Raw genomic sequence first — 19,958 nt, forward strand, 5'->3', positions numbered from 1 at the left:
TACACATTTTTCAATTACTACTGAAAGGTCTTTAAAAGGAAGGATGAGAATATTCTGTAAAAAAAAATATATATAAATATATATGTGTGTGTGTGTGTATATATATATATATATATATATATATATATGATCCTCCTTTATAAATTATGACATGATTAGATATGGGACCTATGGGATAGGTTTCTTTAAAAGACAAAGATACTAAAAATTTATGATTAAGGCTTGAAATCTTGATCCATAAATTGTACATTTGAAATAACATTAAAACCAGTGCTATCAAGATAAAACTCAGGTTTGAAGGTCCCAATTTCCCCAATTCCAGAATTTATTTACTATAATGAAATTTCAATAAAATGACAAAATATCAATAATTCCTTGGAGGTTTGAGATTATGAGGTTTGACTTGCTTACACTTCAAATGAGGTTGTGAGAGGTTTTCACACTGCAGGATAACATATTACATACTTTCTATAAATCAAAATTTAGCTAGAGAAACAGACCTGTATACTAAAAAAAAAAAAGTATTAAAAACTAAGTACTAATTTACATTTATCTAAACAAAGAAATTCAGAAAAATTTACCTATAAATTCCATTTAATGACTATCTTGCTTAGAATTAGATGCTTTACTTGAAGATACTGCTGCCAGAAGTCCACTTACAATTTCCCGTCTGATTTCCCCAACAATAGACTCTTTAATCTAGAATGGAAGAAGAGGAAAATAAGAATTTAACAATATGACTATAATCCATTTTATTCTATTTTCAGAAAAATAAATAGTATTTAATTCCTGCAGTCAGCTAAACTATAGAGAGAACTACAACCTTCATGTAAACCCTTCATGAAATACAGAGAGCAAGTAGGGAATCACATCCATCTATCCTCAAACTCAGATCACATTGTGAAGTCTTGTCTAGCACAACTCAGATAGCTCCATTATAAAATATCACAATTCTCAAGTTGAGAACATTAACAAACGTTAGATTTAAAAACTTCATTAGATAATTTGCCCCATGACACAAAATAACCTGAAAGAACTGATTAAATGTTAGGTTCACTTTTATGTTTTTTGTTAATGTCTATCTTTGTTTGGTAACCAGCAGGATACTCAAGTATTCTCATTGTTAAGAAAACCTATTAGTGGCAAAATAATATACAGGTGTATTGCCTGTTTATACTAACTGAAAGCAAAGTATCTAAAGAAGTTATTACATATTATTCTAACCTAACATGTGCATTTTAAGTGAAAAGAAGAAATGATCATTTAGTACAATTTAATTTAAAACATGAAAAAAAATCCTCTAATCAACCATAAACTCTAAAGAAATAAATATTTATTTAATTGTATGGTACATTTGTCACCTGTCTGAAAATTTTGCTTTGGACAAGGGTTACATCATTTTATTGTTGGAAAAGGCAAACAGACCTAGGGGCAATGACAATTCCATCAAGATTTTCTTCTCCAGATGCCCAAACACTACACATGCCTATCTAAGCCTTTTTCTCTCTAATGACATAGCATCACCTCCGAATAGCCCTCTGTGAAGCCTTTAAACGTGTATTTCCTGAAATAAGCTGATAATGCCTTCCCGAATTAGCACTTGAGACACTCTCAACCAGCTTTAAAAACTTCTGCATTTCCAGTTTCCTGTCAGCCTGATCTGTTCCCTTAAATGTTCCTAAGTACATCCTGAACACATCTCAATCGAAGTCTTTCCAAAAATGGCTCTGTATTAATGTCATGCAAAATTGGTACACAATACATATTTATACATAAGTATTCAGAGAAACAAATGCTCCTTAGCTACCAGCCATCTGTACTGAAACATATTTGAATAAATAGAAGCTTCTCATCTTACCTTCTACCAATATTTCTAAGCTTTAAACAACAAAACATCAAAAGTTTAAGTTCATAGTACCACAGATTCATTTTTTAAACAAATATGTATTGGATACAAATATTATGAAAACCAGAATCTCTTTGCCACAGTATACAAGTGCAAATGCCGTGTGTTGAATCAGATCCTCTGTAAATCTATATTTACAAAAGACAGTGAGTAGCAGAGTCTTTCAGTCCTGTTGTCCAATGCACATCTCATCGTACATCACTCAAAAACAAACTAGCTAGAAAGTATTCTCTACAAACCAAAATGTGTGCCAACATTTGGGGGGGTGTGGGGTACAGATATTACTGGAGTAAAGCATAAAAGAGTCTCTACCAAGGATGTTATAATCTAGATGGGCACAAAATGAATATTGTTTCATGAAATATTGAAAGGAGAAAATTATTTATTAATTCATAAATGACATAAGAACAAATTTTTAAAAATGAGAGACTAGTATGGGCTAGAAGAGGAAAAAAATAAATTCTCAGAGAATAGCAGTCTTTAACATAATAATGAAAAAGTAAGGAAAATTTCAGACAATAGTGAGGATGAAAACTACATGTAGCAAGAGCACCTTGGAGACACAGCAAAAAGAAGCCTAGCCAACAAGACAGTTCCTACTAGGTAAAGAGTACAGGGGAATTAGAATAGAAACGGGGAGCTCAAATGGAAATTAATCAATGTATCCTGGCACACAGTAAGTGCTCAATGAATGTCTGAATAAATGCATCAATGAGAGAGTGAGACAGCACATGCCTGAGAGAGACAGTATCAGACACAAAAAGGAACAGAAAGTAGAAAAACAAAGGACTACAGACTAGCACTGAAAATGACAAAATGCCTTTGATAATTTATTGAAGTAATAAATGTATGAACAAATAAATTAGTTGCAAAGTCTCCCACGCTACAGAGAGGTGGGAAGGATTAGTAGTGAGAAAATCAGTGGGATGGATGGTGAAGTCACCTTTATAACTTTCAAAAAGTAAGACAGGCTGAAGACAGACTACTTGAGATTAAGGAAGGAATGCACATTGGCAAATAAACAGGCAGACAGCAAGCCTGAAGTGTGGGGCAACACGTCCATTTACTACGCATCTACTGAGTTACTGAGTGCTTCCTGTGTGGCAGCCATTATATCAAGTGATCACTAATAGAATTGTAATAAGAACACACGCAAGCTGTGTATTTACCAAAATACATGTTAAAGCTTGCCAGATGAAGTGTAATAGATACAAAAAGGCATGAACCAAGCCTAGGAACTTCAATAAACAAAGTACTCTCTACACAGAGCAATCTATGTTTATGCTTTGATATGTAATTCTGTTCCATTTGCTTCTGTGGGCAGATGCTCATTTATTCTATTAAGTAATCTTCTTTCTTACTTTTTTTTTTTAAAGTAACTATAAACAGTTTCAGGCCACTGATTACATACATCACAGACCACCTGGGCAAATTCCAAGAGTGTGTACATGTCCCCACTACAACATATGCAATCTGCACAGGAATGGGGTATCTTTCATCTGACAAAAAGCTTAGTTATTAAATGAGTGTATTGAATATTTGCAAGAACTTCCAGTGTGTTCCTTCAAAAGAATTCTACTGCATTAAACTACTGCATTAACACATTATAAATAATGAAAGGATTCTTTTAAAAAAGTTCACATATGGTGAAATAATGGAAACAAAGGCCTGATAGACATCGTTTCATGCATCCAAGACTGCAATAAGAAAACTTCCCTGAAAGTGTCTGCCAAACATGTTTAATCCTCACCTACAAAACTGTTCAACCCAAGCTTAAATCTTTTCTTCATGAATAGTAGCTTTGTTAATGGGGTTAGAGACCCATAATTTACTGGGAAGACAATCTAATTTTCTTGGTAGCTGATACAATAAGCTTAAAAAAAATTGGAATTCAGTACCATGTATATTTAAGTAAAAAGATTACCAATTTTAAATGAACAGAATCAAGACTAATCTGAATTTTAAATATTTTGTAAACAAAGTTTAACAGAACACCATTGTAATTGAGCTAAGATGATAACCCAAATTATTTGTTTAAATTGTAAATGGCATTAGAGTAACTTATCTATTAACACATGCTTTTAAACTGCTTCAGAAGAGTTTATTTTCTTAAGGACATCAGTATTCCTTTTTTTTTAACCTGGTTCTCTGATGCTATACTTATTTATTTTTTTAAACATTTTAATTGGAGTATAATTGCTTTACAATGGTGTGTTAGTTTCTGCTTTATAACAAAGTGAACCAGTTATACATATACATATACATATATCCCCATATCTCTTCCCTCATCTATCTCCCTCCCTCCCACCCTCCCTATCCCACCCTTCTAGCTGGTCACATAGCACCGAGCTGATCTCCCTGTGCTATGCGACTGCTTCCCACTAGCTAGCTATTTTACATTTGGTAGTGTATATATGTCCATATAGACACTACCACTCTCACTTTATCCCAGCTTACCCATCCCCCTCCCCGTGTCCTCAAGTCCATTCTCTAGTAGGTCTGTGTCTTTATTCCTGTCTTGCCCCTAGGTTCTTCATGACCAATTTTTTTTTTTTTTAGATTCCACATATACGTGTTAGCATACGGTATCTGTATTTCTCTTTCTGACTAACTTCACTCTGTATGACAGACTCTAGGTCCATACACATCACTACAAATAACTCAGTTTCATTTCTTTTCATGGCTGAGTAATATTTCATTGTATGTATGTGCCACATCTTCTTTATCCATTCATCTGTCGATGGACACTTAGGTTGCTTCCATGTCCTGGCTAAATAGAGCTGCAATGAACATTGTGGTACATGACTCTTTGAATTATGGTTTTCTCAGGATATATGCCCAGTACTGGGATTGCTGGGTCATATGGTAATTCTATTTTTAGATTTTTAAGGACCCTCCATACTGTTCTCCATAGTGGCTGTATCAATTTACATTCCCACCAACAGTGTATGAGGGTTCCCTTTGCTCCACACCCTCTCCAGCATTTATTGTTTCTAGATTTTTTGATGATGGCCATTCTGACTGGTGTGAGATGATATCTCATTGTAGTTTTGATTTGCATTTCTCTAATGATTAATGATGTTGAGCATTCTTTCATGTGTTTGTTGGCCATCTGTATATCTTCTCTGGAGAAATGTCTATTTAGGTCTTCTGCCCATTTTTGGATTGGTTTGTTTGTGTTCCTGATATTGAGCTGCATGAGCTGCTTGGAAATTTTGGAGATTAATCCTTTGTCAGTTGCTTCATTTGCAAAGATTTTCTCCCATTCTCAGGGTTGTCTTTTCGTCTTGTTTATGGTTTCCTTTGCCGTGCAAAGGCTTTGAAGTTTCATTAGGTCCCATTTGTTTATTTTTATTTCCATTTCTCTAGGAGGTGGGTCAAAAAGGATCTTGCTGTGATTTATGTCATAGAGTGTGCTTCCTATGTTTTCCTCTAAGAGTTTGATAGTGTCTGGCCTTACATTTAGGTCTTTAACCCATTTTGAGTTTATTTTTGTGTATGGTATTAGGGAGTGTTCTAATTTCATTCTTTTATATGTAGCTGTCCAGTTTTTCCAGCACCACTTATTGAAGAGGCTGTCTTTTCTCCATTGTGTATTCTTGCCTCCTTTATCAAAGATAAGGTGACCATATGTTCGTGGGTTTATCTCTGGGCTTTCTATCCTGTTGCATTGATCTATATTTCTGTTTTTGTGCCAGTACCATACTGTCTTGATTACTGTAGCTTTGTAGTATAGTCTGAAGTCAGGGAGCCCGATTTCTCCAGTTCCATTTTTGTTTCAAAAGATTGCTTTGGCTATTTGGGGTCTTTTGTGTTTCCATACAGATTGTGAAATTTTTTGTTCTAGTTCTGTGAAAAATGCCAATGGTAGTTTGATAGAGAATGCACTGAATCTGTAGATTGCTTTGGGTAGTAGAGTCATTTTCACAATGTTGATTCTTCCAATCCAAGAACACAGTATATCTCTCCATCTATTTGTATCATCTTTAATTACTTTCATCAGTGTCTTATAGTTTTCTGCATACAGGTCTTTTGTCTCCTTAGGTAGGTTTATTCCTAGGTATTTTATTCTTTTTGTTGCAATGGTAAATGGGAGTGTTGCCTTAATTTCTCTTTCAGATTTTTCATCATTAGTGTACAGGAATGCAAGAGATTTCTGTGCATTAATTTTGTATCCTGCTACTTTACCAAATTCATTGATTAGCTCTAGTAGTTTTCTGGTAGCATCTTTAGGATTCTCTATGTATAGTATCATGTCATCTGCAAAAAGTGACAGCTTTACTTCTTTTTTTCCAATTTGGATTCCTTTTATTTCTTTTATTCTCTGCTTGCTGTGGCTAAAACTACCAAAACTATGTTGAATAATAGTGGTGAGAGTGGACATCCTTGTCTTGTTCCTGATCTTAGAGGAAATGGTTTCAGTTTTTCTCCATTGAGAATCATGTTTGCTGTGGGTTTGTCATATATGGCCTTTATTATGTTGAGGTAGGTTCCCTCTATGCCCACTTTCTGGAGAGTTTTTATCATAAATCCATGTTGAATTTTGTCAAAAGCTTTTTCTGCATCTATTGAGATGATCATATGGTTTTTCTCCTTCAATCGTTAATATGGTGTATCACATTGATGACTGATTTCCATATACTGAAGAATCCCTGCATTCCTGGGATAAACCCCCCTTGATCATGGTGTATGATCCTTTTAATGTGCTGTTTGCTAGTATTTTGTTGAGGATTTTTGCATCTCTGTTCATCAGTGATATTAGTCTGTATTTTTTTTTTTTTTAAGTATTCCTTCTTATGCCTTGTTTGATCTACTACGTATTTTGCTTGCTAAGTCCTTCTTTGTAGACAGTTAAAAGGGTCAATACTAAGCCAAAGTTTGTCCAAACTATGCCAAATTCTGAATTAGGGAGTTTCTAGTTAACAGGTTTAATAACAAATTCTGAAAAATTCTTCAAACATTTGCCTTGCATATCAGTCTTCAAATTATAAAATCTTCCATATTTGATGGGATGTTCTTATAAATGATTAATTCTCTAGCACCACCACATTATGATGGAAACAACCAACTTTTCTACATGTATGCTATTTTCTATCAGCCAAAAAAATCAATGTTCTGGCTTAGGGATGCTTTACACCCAGGAAATTACTTATAGCACATATCAGGCCATCCATTAACAACTTTAAAAATGAGGATTCAAGTGTGCATTAAGGGAGTATTTGTGCTAAATGAGTACATAAAGTCCAGTTTCCAAGGAAAATTTTCAAACCAAAACAAGCTAAAGGGAACAAAAATATCACATTTCTGGGCGGGGGGAGAGTACCTTAAAACTTATTTCCTCAGTTAACATATATATTGTGGAGAAAAATAATTTTTTGAGTAAAACTCAATTCTACTGAAAAATTGATCTTTGATGTGAAACACATAAATAAGAATGAATTATAATCAGTCACACCTAACTAACTGAGCAAGGTAGATGTACAGACCCTGCTAAATATCTGCCAGCCACAATCAACCTACAAAAGTAATTACATTTGTAGGACAAATAAATTTATAGAATTAAGACCTTTTAAGTTGGTAATTCATGTCATGAAAAGAAATTACATACATGCAGTCTCATCTGCTAGAATGCTTGTTTTGTAAATGTGAATTTGTCTGAATGTCAGTTGAACCAGGGAACAGATTACCCAAACTGTACAAACATTAAACACCTACCAGCTATGTCAGTTCACTGTGTTATGAAGCGCACCTATCTGCATCTGGCATTAAAACTTTCTGCTGGACTTCATGTCACCCTCCTCCACCACTCCACAATAACTCACAAGCTGCAACCCTTCCAAAGTCCAATTCCACAAGCAAGTTTCAGGTCTTTTTCAAGGTAAAGTGTCACATTATTGCAGTATTTATGTATTTCTTAACCATTTAACATTTATAAAATAGTGTTACTGTTTTTATTAGGTTTTTACCTTTTTAAAAACATGTCACAAGTTTTGAGTGTTATGCTTCTAATACTATTTTCCCCATAAGCTCTGTGTTTTTATTATACAAATTTGCATAGCACAACGATTTTTAGGAATGCATATATCATACTATATAACAAAACTGAGTATTTTCAGTATACTTCTCAAGCTACTATCATGCAGCTATAAATGGTGGCAACTAATACACATGAACTAATCTTTGGACCCAGAGGATCAATGGCCCATTTGAAGGAATATTTTGGTCTGTTGCCACCATTATTGACCTATAACCACTAAAAATTTGTTTTATGCTATTCATGAGTTAATTCTAAAAATATGTTAAGTTCACGTTTACTGAATTTATTGGAAATACACAGATTAAAAAGAGGGAGTCACTGACACTAATTATTTCTCTGGCTCAGTTTGATTTTTTCCAGTTCTAAATTCTTAGTTCTCAATACATTATACCAAATGATTTCTGTATGATTTTTCAATTGTTTCCTGAGTTAGTTAGTCTTATTTACCTTCCTACTGGATTTTAAGCTTAAGGATTCATGTCTCATATCTTTCTTTTACCCTTACAGAGCAGGTACTCATTAAGATACTTATAAACTTTTTTTTTTTTAAACTTATAGGATATTCTTCTTTTCAACTATTGGAAAGAATGAATGATCCTTTTTTATCATGGATTTTAGTATCTCATTTGGAAAGAATTATGAGTAATTACGGTTCTTCCTTAGAGTTACTCTTAATACAGGGAACAGAATGAAAAAAATAAATTCAACATGTGTAATTTTTATTCCATGCACTCTACTGGATTTTGCACCCAAAGACACAATGTGATTTGAGAAGAAAAGGAAAAAAAAGTCATCATAAACATGTATCTATAGCAGTCTCCCTTTTTAAATGACATACATACTATTCCTTACCACCTGACCCTAGTGCCAAAAGCAACTATTTTACTAATTTTCTCAATTAATGTTTGCCCTTGATTACTAATCCTCCTAAGTTTCTGCAGTCTTTTTTGTAACCTACAACTATGGTTAAATATTTCAGGTCTGCATACTGCTAATCACACAGGGTAAACCTTCTTTTCATTTTGTATTTCTATCTTTGAACAACTTACATAATTTCCACATTTCTCCACCCACTAAGCCAAACAGCTCAAATTTTTTTTACTTCTTAAAATCTCAACACCATTTTTTTATGTCAATTGACATTATTAAATGACAGCTTTTAATCCTGGAAGAGATCTAAATTATAATCCCTAATTTTACAAAGGTGGAAACAGAGATCTAGAGAGTTTGTCATATGTTCACTTATTTGAACCCTACATATGCCTTCTTCATAGATACTTAATAGACACAAATTGGATCAATGGGAAAATTACTGAATACAGTGAATCAAAGGAATAGCTTATAAATAATGTTCAAACAAAACCTACTCCAAATAAACTAAGCGTAGATTTTACTCACCTCCCTTATGACTTGCTGTAACTCATCTTGCTCCACATTTTTATGCATTTCCTCAGCAGCTGGCAATAATGAGATTCTTCCATGCTCTTTCTCCACTTCAGATTTAGGTCCTACAGCCTCTGAGGCTTCTTCAGCTGCAAAAACTTCCTCAGAACTTTCCATATCTGGAGGTGTCTGCACAGAGCCTGTTCTAGAAGGAGCAGTTGGTGTTAAGGCCACCGACGCTCGGAATACTTTCTTGCTTGGTACCAGATGGGTTTTGGGTCTGCCCACTGAGTCACTAGAAGGTACTCCAGTTCTATTGGCATGAGAGGGACCAGAACATACAGAAGATGACTCTGATGTTGCTTGGGAGAAAACAGATTCTAAGCTTTCTCCAGGAGGAATTTCAAATCCCATTTCTCCAAGGCCCAGGCCCAATTCAGACTTCAGATATGACTGTTCCCGCATCAGTTCAGTGACCTGGAGAAGAGAAAAATTGTAATTCTTCTCTCTTGAAATTAAGATTGGTAGTTAAAAGAAGATTAAAATCCTAGGTGTGATTACTGCCCCAAATCACTTAACTTGTAAAGACATGATTCTAATGCATTTATTTAGTTACTACTCAATTTCATTTGCAAAAATAGCAAGGAAAATTTAAATTCACAGAGATCAAGCCATGAAATGTGTAACTAAACTATAGCTGGATGAAATTTTACTTGGTCCCACACAGGGGTCCAAATTACTTATCAAGAAGAGTAACTTGGGCTTCCCTGGTGGCGCAGTGGTTGAGAGTCCGCCTGCCAACGCAGGAGACACGGGTTCGTGCCCCAGTCCGGGAGGATCCCACATGCCGCGGAGCGGCTGGGCCTGTGAGCCATGGCCGCTGGGCCTGCGTGTCTGGAGCCTGTGCTCCGCAACGGGAGAGGCCACAACGGTGAGAGGCCCGCATATCGTGAAAAAAAATAAAAAGAAGAGTAACTTGTAAAAAATAAAATAGCTACTCATAATGCCCCCCAAATAAACTGACTTGCTTAAAAAATAATAAAAATCATACTTTTGTTCAAAAAGTAGTCATCTTACAGATCCAATTACCAAAAGGACCTGGAATCAGACTGTGAAAGCACATTTCCTGGAGCATGAATTACTTTATATGATGCATTATTTCCTTTAGACCACAAAGATAAATCACTTTTGCAATTAACTGGCTCTTCAGTGGCCAAAGATGGCGGTGGACTTTCAGAAGTGCCCGAGTCACTTCTAATCAATTTAACTAACTTATCAAATTCTGTATTTTAAAAAAAATTCATCTACATTAGGAAAACTGTGTGTTTATGAAATATTATATCATTCCCTTCCCCAGTGATTTAAAAGGAAAGAGGCTTACTGGTTCCATTACATTCAATGGAGAAGGGCATGACAAGTTATCAGCGCTTCTACTGCCACACATTCCCTGAAAAAGTAAGAACAATATGTGTGTGTGTGTATTTTTTCAAATTGCAAGTGTTTTATAATGAACTAATTATTGCTCTGAAGCAGTCCTTTATGTCACAAAGGTCAGTCTAAACTGTCACAGGATCCTATAAAATGTGTTACTGTGACTGAAGTTTGTATAGAAGATGTTCTGATTCTCTGCTCTCACCAACACACATTTCTCAGAATAATGGATCAAAGCCTTTTATGGAAAAAGATATTCATTGACAATACAGGATATTCTTAGTCTATGCTATACATATATATGTGTATACACACACACATTCTTATTCTACTCCATATGTGTGCATATATATGTGTGTGTATTCATGCATTTATTTTTAACAAAATCAGGTATGTTGTTCAATTAACAAAGAGAAAATTCAGTATTTCAACATTTCAAAACAGTATATTCTACGACTGAAAGATTTTGGCAAAAATAAGAATACAACTGTTGGAGTTCAAATTGCATGGAAAGGAACCTTAGGAGTAAGAACAGTGGTACAAAATAAAGAGAAACAGTGTTTCTTTCTATTCTCTTGGTTGAATACATGTTTCTCTGCTTTTACGAAGATATCATTTGATTCCTTAAAAAACATAAAGAATGGAAAAGAATCCAAAATAAAGGGAATGTTTAAAGGAAACAGTTTTTTTTTTCAAAGGCAAGAAAGGGGGAAAAGAAGTCTAAGTGAAATATATATATTACATATATCTGTGTTCTTCACAGTTACATGCAATGATTAACATCTATATCAGTCATATGTTAACCCACTATCATTTTCCCTTTAAAATCCCTAAACTTTTGTATTGCTCCTTATTTTCTATTATTAAAAATTATGATTTTTCAATGTATTTCTAAATATACTAAACATTTAAGAAAATAATTACAACTTGCACATTCCACTGATTTGTGGGAAAGGCTCCTTAAAAACTCTGCATGTCTCTAATACCATTAAAATAAGTGTTTTTAAATTGAGACATCTGTCCTAAATTGTGTGGAACATTATAAACAAGTCCTGAGTGAAAAACCTATGCACAACCCAAGGTAGCGTACCATGAGTGCTGAGGAGCGGAAGGGCGAAGGCACACTCACAGCGTGAAGCTGCTCCTCCAGCCCCAGCAGACGCTCCTCCAGATGCATCTCCAGGTCCTGAAGTTCCATTCGGACTGAATTTCTCAAGCTCTGGAGCTGATCAACTTCATATCTATCAGTAGGCACAAAGTTTGAAAAAAGCAGTTTGGAGATTCAGTGTTCACAACTGTCTCACAAGTTTTCAGAAGGCACTGAACTCCAAGTTCTATAAATTAGCACAACAGCGACTGCAATAGGTATAACCACTGGGAGAACTGGTTTTTCTTCCTCTCTCCTCGATTACAAATATCCCAAACAATAAAAACAGATTGCAACCACTATCTTCCTCAATCCACCAAAGGCAGAGAAGTTTACCTAGCAGAACACTATGCCCAATTTTATTTATACTGGTTCACAGACTACATAAAGGGTACACAACAGTAGAAATAAAACCCAGCTTCAAAAAAAAAGTTAACAATGCTTTTTAGAAAGAAAAATATTTTGAGTCCAATGAACTTTTACCTTTCGTCCTCAGTCATATGATGATAAACCATGGTTTGCTGACGCAGCACTGCCAATTCTAAATCCATCATTTGCGTTCTAAACAAATTCAGGCTCCGCCTCATTACTTGGAGCTCCTGAAAAGTATTCTAAAATACAATACAACAGCATTAACTTCTAAATCACACAAATTATTTTGTAACACAGAGATTTAAGTAAGAACTTACTTCATAAAGAGGTAGAACAGATGACTTCTGAGTACTATAGGGAGCAGCAGCAAGATCAGGCCCTCTCATCACAGGGTGCTTCAAAAGAGTGGAAGTATGATTAGGAATCAATGTTAAAGTGACTGCTTCCAAATTATCTAAGGTATTAAAAAGGCAGAATTTGGGGTCTACATATTTTTCTCTTTGAGGCAAAAAACAAAAACCACTTCATGTTATAAGCAGGAACCAAATAAATCAGTACCCAATGCTACCCACTACTCCTATCTGTTGAAGGTTATAAGTCAGTGTATTGGAACGGGAAAGAGGCAAAGGAACACAAATAGTTCAAACCTATGTCTTACAGGACCTCTCTCTTGCCTTGAGAAAGCAGAAAAATAAAAACAAAACTCAGAAATGTAGAAGCAATAGCAAATATCATTCTGAGATTATAGAAATTACTAACTTGGCTGGAGAAAGTAGCAAGCAATCATCACACTCATTCTTAGACATCTGAGTATCTACTATGCTTCACTATTTTAGGCAGTGAAAAAGATAAAAGGAAGTAAAAGTCACTTCCAGCCTTCAAGTGTTCTCACAGTGTAAGAAAAAAGAGAAAACAGAAGTAAAAAATATATATATATATAATATTGGCTGGGGGCAGCATGGGGAGTGCTATGATAGGAACAAGCAAAAATCCAGATTAGTTAAGTGTTCCCGACAGTGGTGACCCCTGAGCTGAGCCTTAACGGTAAAAGGGACTTGGTCAGGTGAAGAAAGGCAAGGGCGGGGTGTTCCAGCTAAAAAAAAAAAAAAGTAGAATGTGTAAAGAAACAGACACCTAGGGACACACGCCTGTGTAGAGGCTTGCATGGAGTCCAGTGTGGCTGGAGCACACACACAGGGAATGGGCCTGGAGAGAGAGGCAGAGGCCAGGTCATGAAGAGCATCTGTCTACTGAGGTGGGGTGGTGTGAGGGTTAGCTGAGTTACTGATGGGACACTGAAGAGAAGACCGCATTTAGAGCAGAACAAGTTGGCCTAGACAGGTGCACTTGAGGATGCAGGTGGACAGGACCCTGGGAATCCCCAGCTTCATATAATTGCAGCTGAAAGGTTAAATGTCTCACATGTAGATAGAACTACATTTTGTAAGGAGGAAGAAGAAACACCCACTTTCTGGTTAGACTGAAAATCATTAGGAGACAATCATCATGAGGATAAAATCTATACTTAAAAGAAGGTGTATTTTACTACATAACTTGAAAAGTTCCAACTTTCATTTTTACTGTCCAAGTGGCTTCCTGTCTACTATGTCACCATGATAAGGGATCTATTATATACACTCTATGCCTCTCGACTCTTAACTGAATAACCCGATCATTACATTACACTGTCATTTTCTTCATTTCCTCAACTGTCTAAATATAAGTAGTTTAGAAAGAGATTTAGAAAGGAAATGTAGGGCTTCCCTGGTGGTGCAGTGGTTAAGAATCCGCCTGCCAATGCAGAGGACACGGGTTCGAGCCCTGGTCCAGGAAGATCCCACATGCCGCGAAGCAATTAAGCCTGTGTGCCACAACTACCAAGCCTGCGCTCTAGATCCCACGAGCCACAATTACTGAGCCCACACATCACAACTACTGAAGCCCAAGCGCCTAGAACCCATGCTCCGCAACACAAGAAGCCCATGCACTACGACGAAGAGTAGCCCCCTCTTGCCGCAACTAGAGAAAGCCCGCACGCAGTAATGAAGACCCAACGCAGCCAAAAATAAATAAATGAATAAATTAATTAATTTAAAAAATAAAGGAAACATGAGAGGCAAACCAAGAGACAATTTACTTCTTTTCAAAGCTTATTTTGGACATTATTTCCAGCCCACTAACAAATCTGAGAGCGATGACTTTAAAAGTGACAAGACACATAGACCGTTTTTATTCAAATTCACACTTTACCTGATTTTTTCTCTTCTGGGGTGGTCCCAGCCTTTTAACTCAGTGGAAGCAGACTAATTCTGTGCCAGGCGACCAGCATCAGGAGTCAGCAGATGAAGGGAAAGCTTAGTCAGAGAGCAACGAGTGGAACCAGGAGAACATACGGCGACACAGAAGCCAAGGGGAGGAAAACTTAGAAAGAAGAGGTGGTGAACACTGTCAGATGGAAAAGAAAAGGACAGACGGTACTTGAGAGGGAAGTTCTTTTAATAACAGAGACAACTTGACTAAGACAACGACAGTGCAGGAGAGGCTAAAGAAGGGAGGAGACCTAACGAGCAAAATCTCTTCTCTAGAAAGGAGGGAGATTGTGAGCAGAGAAATTCACCTTGTTCAGAATTAGTTACAGCTGTTCCCTTGAGCTAGGAGGGAAGACGCTGGGAGGGGGCAGGTACAGATAAGCTGAGGCATGCAGGAAAATGAGGCTGAGGTAGCTCAGGCCTGATGGGTCCCAGCTTCCCTGAAAATTAAGAGGTACTCAGACCAATAAAAGAAAAAAAAGGTAAGAAGGATAAACTTTTTCTCATACCTGTGAAAGATTCTGCAGTGAGCTTCTAATATCATGCAACACTCTTCGCAACTGCATTTCGATGGCAGAAGGAGGGTTCACAGAGCACACTCGGTGAGGGTAGGCAGCATGTCTATGTGAGTAAGGACACCCGAGAGGGGAAGTGAAGGCACTACAGGTGGTGCCTGATATGTTGGGAATGCTGTGAGTGCTCAGAGTTCTCATGTGCTCACACAGGGGCCCTTCCTGCCACTCGGAGGGGACAGAGTGAAGGGAGCAGGTGGACTGAGATACAGGTGCCGGAGCATACAGCGAACAGGCCGGAGTCCTTTGCTGATGGCACTCCTCCAACCGGTTCACCTCACTCTGGGCGGCGGCTTCTTTCTTCACAAATGATGGAGAGATGAAAATGGTGGACTTAACTAAAGACTGACCATCATGCTCAATCGCCTCTCTTTCTAATTTCTGTTCCTCTTCTGGTGTGTACTTGTAAGTGAAGGAAGGTGGACTGCATCTGGTCTCTTTTCCAGGGGATAACCGAACATTGACAGAGGATACAACCCTTACTGGGCTCAGCAAGGTGGTTGGTAAAGACTGAGACCTTCTTAGAGGATAGCCAGCTTTTGCAAACAAGTACCTCTGTTTTAACAGATCTTTTGACTTTATCAAGCTACGCCCCACTCTTTGATTAGACAGAGTGCAAACCTTCATTTGCGCTCTTTGCAAAGCTGTATTAACTCTGTCCACAGAAGAGGGAGGCCCAGTTGTATTTTCAGCACCCTTCTCATTGCATTTAGCTTCAATAGAAGCCAATGATTTAAGAATATGGTGGGTGGTATACTGGGCAAATTCACATTCACTGCTTTTATCCACATCACTTTCAGCACTTGCTTCCCTCAGTAGTTCCACTGGCTGTGCTGGAGACACAACCTCTTTCCTTTCAGTAATTTCAGTAACGTGATCCCCTGCACTACAGGTGGACTGTTGATGTCCTGTATTCTCAACAGTCTCGCACTGGGGGAAATCCTGGCCATCTGACCGTTTGTCAGCAATTGTTGCTGCCTTCTCTCTTCCCATCTGAGGACAGGTAAGAGACTCCTCTTCTGATTCATTAAAATAAGGCTGGTCTTGTGCTGTTGGTGTGACAAGGTCTTCACCAAATGATGTGACTGTTGTCTCACTGTCACAACTATCAGCACTACTCCCCATGGCTTGCAAGGACTCGTGAACCTGTGAAAAGAAAACAGGTAGAAGGATGGAGAATTCAAATAAGTAGTAGCATTAACAAAATACCAAACTGATACGATGCTTCTATACTTTTGGGGTCTCCCACCTTGGTTTTGGCTCTGGTGCTTTTCTAAACTGCTTTCAGTGCCCCTGATCAACAACCCCTCCACTTTCTCACAAAGATTATTCCAGATCTTTACTATTTTCCTTAAATCCCTTTTCAATACCCACTCCTTTTCTTCTAACATATGACACTGACACAAAGAAAATGGACAGACATTTCTTAACTTCTTTCCCAACACCTACAAATTTCCCCATACCTTTCCTCATCATTCCCTCCTCTCCATTAAGAAAACTGTATCTCTTTTCAAAGCTAATCCCTCCAACCTGTACTTCTGATCACATCCTCTCCAGGGCTAGGGTATTTCTCCAGTTTCATCCCAGATTTTTCTGCATCAAGCTCTCTTTCTCTTAGAGCCCTTTCCCTTAGTCATTACTGTATGAAAAAGACAAAAAGACCTATAACTCTTAAGCTATCATTCTTATTTGAAAAAACAGTTAACATTCATATCTTCTCTTCATCACTGATCTACTCTCCGTTCATGCTTTTGCATCATTTAATACATCAGAACTATTTGCTCAACTACTCAATTTCAGAATAAACAAATTCTCACCTTTTCACTCCACTGGCCATAGCTTTCCTTTTAAAAGTTTCTCCTCCATCTCCCAATTTTTATGCCTGCTGGATTATTCTGAGTTTCCTTAGAAACTTACTCCTTAAATGCTATGTTTCTAAAGGGCTTTTTCTCTTACTCCAATTTTCTTTAAAATTTCCTTACAGATGTTTTAAACACTTTTCATGTACATTCTGTGTACTGCACACATAAACTATAAGCTCGATGGGGATAAAGATGTGGCTATTTTCTGGGTTATCTAACACACTATAGCATAACAGTCAGATAATATTCAGCAAGCTATGGATCCACAGTTTTAGTTATTAAATAATTATTGTAAAATACTGAAACACAATGACGGGAAAAAAATTTTTTAAATAATAGAATAGGTTAAGGATTAAAATACTCTGTTTACTGGTGGTGCAAAAATAAAGGAGAAGCTTTTTTTGTTGTTTCTCAGAGAAAAATGAAGAATTAGTGAAACCTAAAATTTGCAGTCAAATGCTCAGATAACATCTGCATCCTAGAATTTTAGTCTTATCGTCATTTGAAAAATAAAGATTACACAGATGGTCTTGAAATATACAGCCAGTGAAAAACCACCTAAATATACAGAAGTTAATCACAGTGCCTACTACAATAGGAAATTTTACCTGAAGATGATTAAGGGAGAGGCAGTCTGTCGAATCTTCAGCAAAACCACTGCTATCAGAGTGCTGACTTGCAGTACGTAATAGTTGATCTACCAAAAGAAATTTAGTTATACAAAACTGCTAAATAAGACTTCAATGAGTACAGTATTACAGATATATGATTCCCAAAAGATATATGATACACAACAGTGATTCTTTCTTAGAAAAGTATACATCACTTATGCAAAATTGTGGCTTCAAAGCATAGGAAGTAACTTGAATTCAAACAAAACTGAATCAGATCAGAAATCCTCAGTGTTCAGTTGCTAATTAAGCTCTAATTATAATGTATTTTTTGGTAAATCCAATTAATGTCTTATCCTTGGAGGACAAGAGCCTGAAATGAAAAATGGCTCTAATAAAAATAAAGTCCCAAAGTAAACCATTTTCATTATGTAAATATGTGAAGACACGTAGTAGGTGAAATCAGAAGTTTAAATGTAGTGTGTAAAAACTTCTATTACCTTCACTAATAAGAAAATAAAAATACAATTAAGGCCAACAAATTAAATAAGTTGTACACAAGAGTACTTACATGTCTCTGATGTTTCAAATGATGCAAACATTTGTAAGTTATGAAAGTTATTTCTTAACAACTGAATGAAACTCAATCACATAGGTTCAACTAGTAGGTAATATTGTTAATTTTACAATAAACTTGCTTATTTTTTGGCCTCAAAACTCTAATTCCTGGTTAGTATAACCTAGAAAATTTTTTTTTAAGTAACTAAAATGACCAACTGAACACAGCTGGCCTGATCACATGCCCAACCACACTACAAGTACCACAGTGGGGGAGACTTTACAGCTATTACATTTACTGAGGGAGACACTTCATGAGATAGTCAAGTTCCACAGAACTTAAAAAGCAACAGGCTAAATAAAGTGTGTTTACCAAGTCCACATTCATTTAAGACTTGAATGATAGAAAGTACTTAATAATATGTTTCAATAAAATCCAAAATTAATTACAGGTTGCCTGACTTTGAAAAATATTATAATAACCTTAGGTTCAATCTGGAGCAACATGAAACAGAATAATTTTTTTCCCATTAAAAATTTAAAATAATTCTGTAATGTTGTTTTGAAATTAACAAAACTGCATAATGAAATATATGGAATTGATCCATATCCTTGATAAATCTAGGTAAATTGTAATAATTGTGAAAGTGAATTGGAATAAGCTGTTACCATAGGTACTGATTATGCATTTTATTATTTGAGAAGATGATTAACATGTCATAGGAGTCATCACCATAATTATGTGTTTGCATGTCTTTTTTTTAAAAAAACTAGATTGTCAGCGTTCTGAAGACAGGAACATTATTTATTCTTCTTTGTATCCCAAGTACCTAGACCAAGCCAACAATAAAAAATGTTTGCTGAATGAATCAATGATAACTATCTCCTTAAAGCAACAACAGAATTAAACAGTTTCTTAAAGGATTTAGAAGTGAAACTGCCCCATCTGCTTGGGCAAAGGGCAGTTGCAAAAGAGCCCAGGAAGCCCTGACCAGCTCCGTTCAGGTTCTCTCTGCTAAGATCTGTTTTATCCGTAGCATACTACAGCCTGTGCCGAGTGCACCTCTCCACGGTTAGTCCTGCCTGAATTCACACACATCAGGTCGAGGATAGACTGCTCAGGCTTCAGAGCAGGTGTGAGGCAGTGGAAAAGAACAAGGAAGCCTGGGTTCAAGTTTCGGCTTTATCATCATAAGCAATAACTTCTCTCCTCCAAAAAAGTGGGATAATCATTCTACCTCACAGGGTTACTTCAGAAACTAAGTAGAACATAAGTGAAACTGTTTTGTAAACTATAAATCACAACTGAGGTTCTTTAGTCAGATGTTTCAGTTTCACAAAAAACACAGTTCACCAAAGAAAAAGGTACAATTAAAAAGAAATAGACCTCTGTCCTAACTGAAGAGATAAGACATTATTTCTAATTAAAAACTAGGAAGTTAGAGCAAACATTAAAGTGAGAACAAAACAGATGTGGAAATTCTATTTATCCAGTATTGCAGAGAAACGTAAACAGGACACCCATATACTCTGCTAGACTAAAGAGAATATTGAATGTCTTCAGTAATTAGAAAAATGTTGGACTGCTCTTAATATACCTACTGAATGTTAGCTTGTGACATGAGTTGAGTCACTAAACCTCTCTTCTTCAGTATGTAAATCCCAGGACTGGATTTGAGATTAAGATCACTGTAACTTCAAAAGTTCTATTACTAAAGTGTGAAGTATTTTTATACATGCACTGTATGCATTTTTACTAACTTTGTGAAA

General features: G+C 36.4%; 1 protein-coding gene and 1 long non-coding RNA gene across 5 annotated transcripts in view; one reads left to right on the forward strand and one right to left on the reverse strand.

Annotated features, from left to right (window-relative positions):
- The window catches only part of LOC309824810, a 61,864-nt gene that overhangs the window by 41,155 nt on the left and 751 nt on the right, over positions 1-19,958 (forward strand). The window contains exon 2 of the long non-coding RNA XR_014296973.1: positions 16,050-16,160. This is a non-coding gene — a long non-coding RNA (uncharacterized lncRNA). The remainder of the gene's footprint in view (positions 1-16,049; positions 16,161-19,958) is intronic.
- ITPRID2 (ITPR interacting domain containing 2) overlaps positions 1-19,958 on the reverse strand; it is a 38,810-nt gene that overhangs the window by 1,163 nt on the left and 17,689 nt on the right. Inside the window, exons 10-17 of one of the 4 annotated variants that reach the window (XM_082657979.1) lie at positions 17,628-17,716; positions 15,095-16,303; positions 12,594-12,671; positions 12,388-12,515; positions 11,887-11,998; positions 10,708-10,773; positions 9,342-9,803; positions 582-699 (exon numbers count right to left, since the gene is read on the reverse strand). In XM_082657979.1, the coding sequence (XP_082514105.1) occupies positions 595-699; positions 9,342-9,803; positions 10,708-10,773; positions 11,887-11,998; positions 12,388-12,515; positions 12,594-12,671; positions 15,095-16,303; positions 17,628-17,716 (2,249 nt within the window). In that variant the 3' untranslated portion in view covers positions 582-594. Of the gene's footprint in view, positions 1-581; positions 700-9,341; positions 9,804-10,707; positions 10,774-11,847; positions 11,999-12,387; positions 12,516-12,593; positions 12,672-15,094; positions 16,304-17,627; positions 17,717-19,958 lie in introns of all 4 variants that reach the window. The other 3 variants (XM_082657978.1, XM_082657980.1, XM_082657981.1) reach the window with 3 other exon arrangements.

This window comes from Grampus griseus, assembly GCF_964374135.1.
Source record: "Grampus griseus genome assembly, chromosome: 7".
NCBI classification, from domain to species: Eukaryota; Metazoa; Chordata; class Mammalia; order Artiodactyla; family Delphinidae; genus Grampus; species Grampus griseus.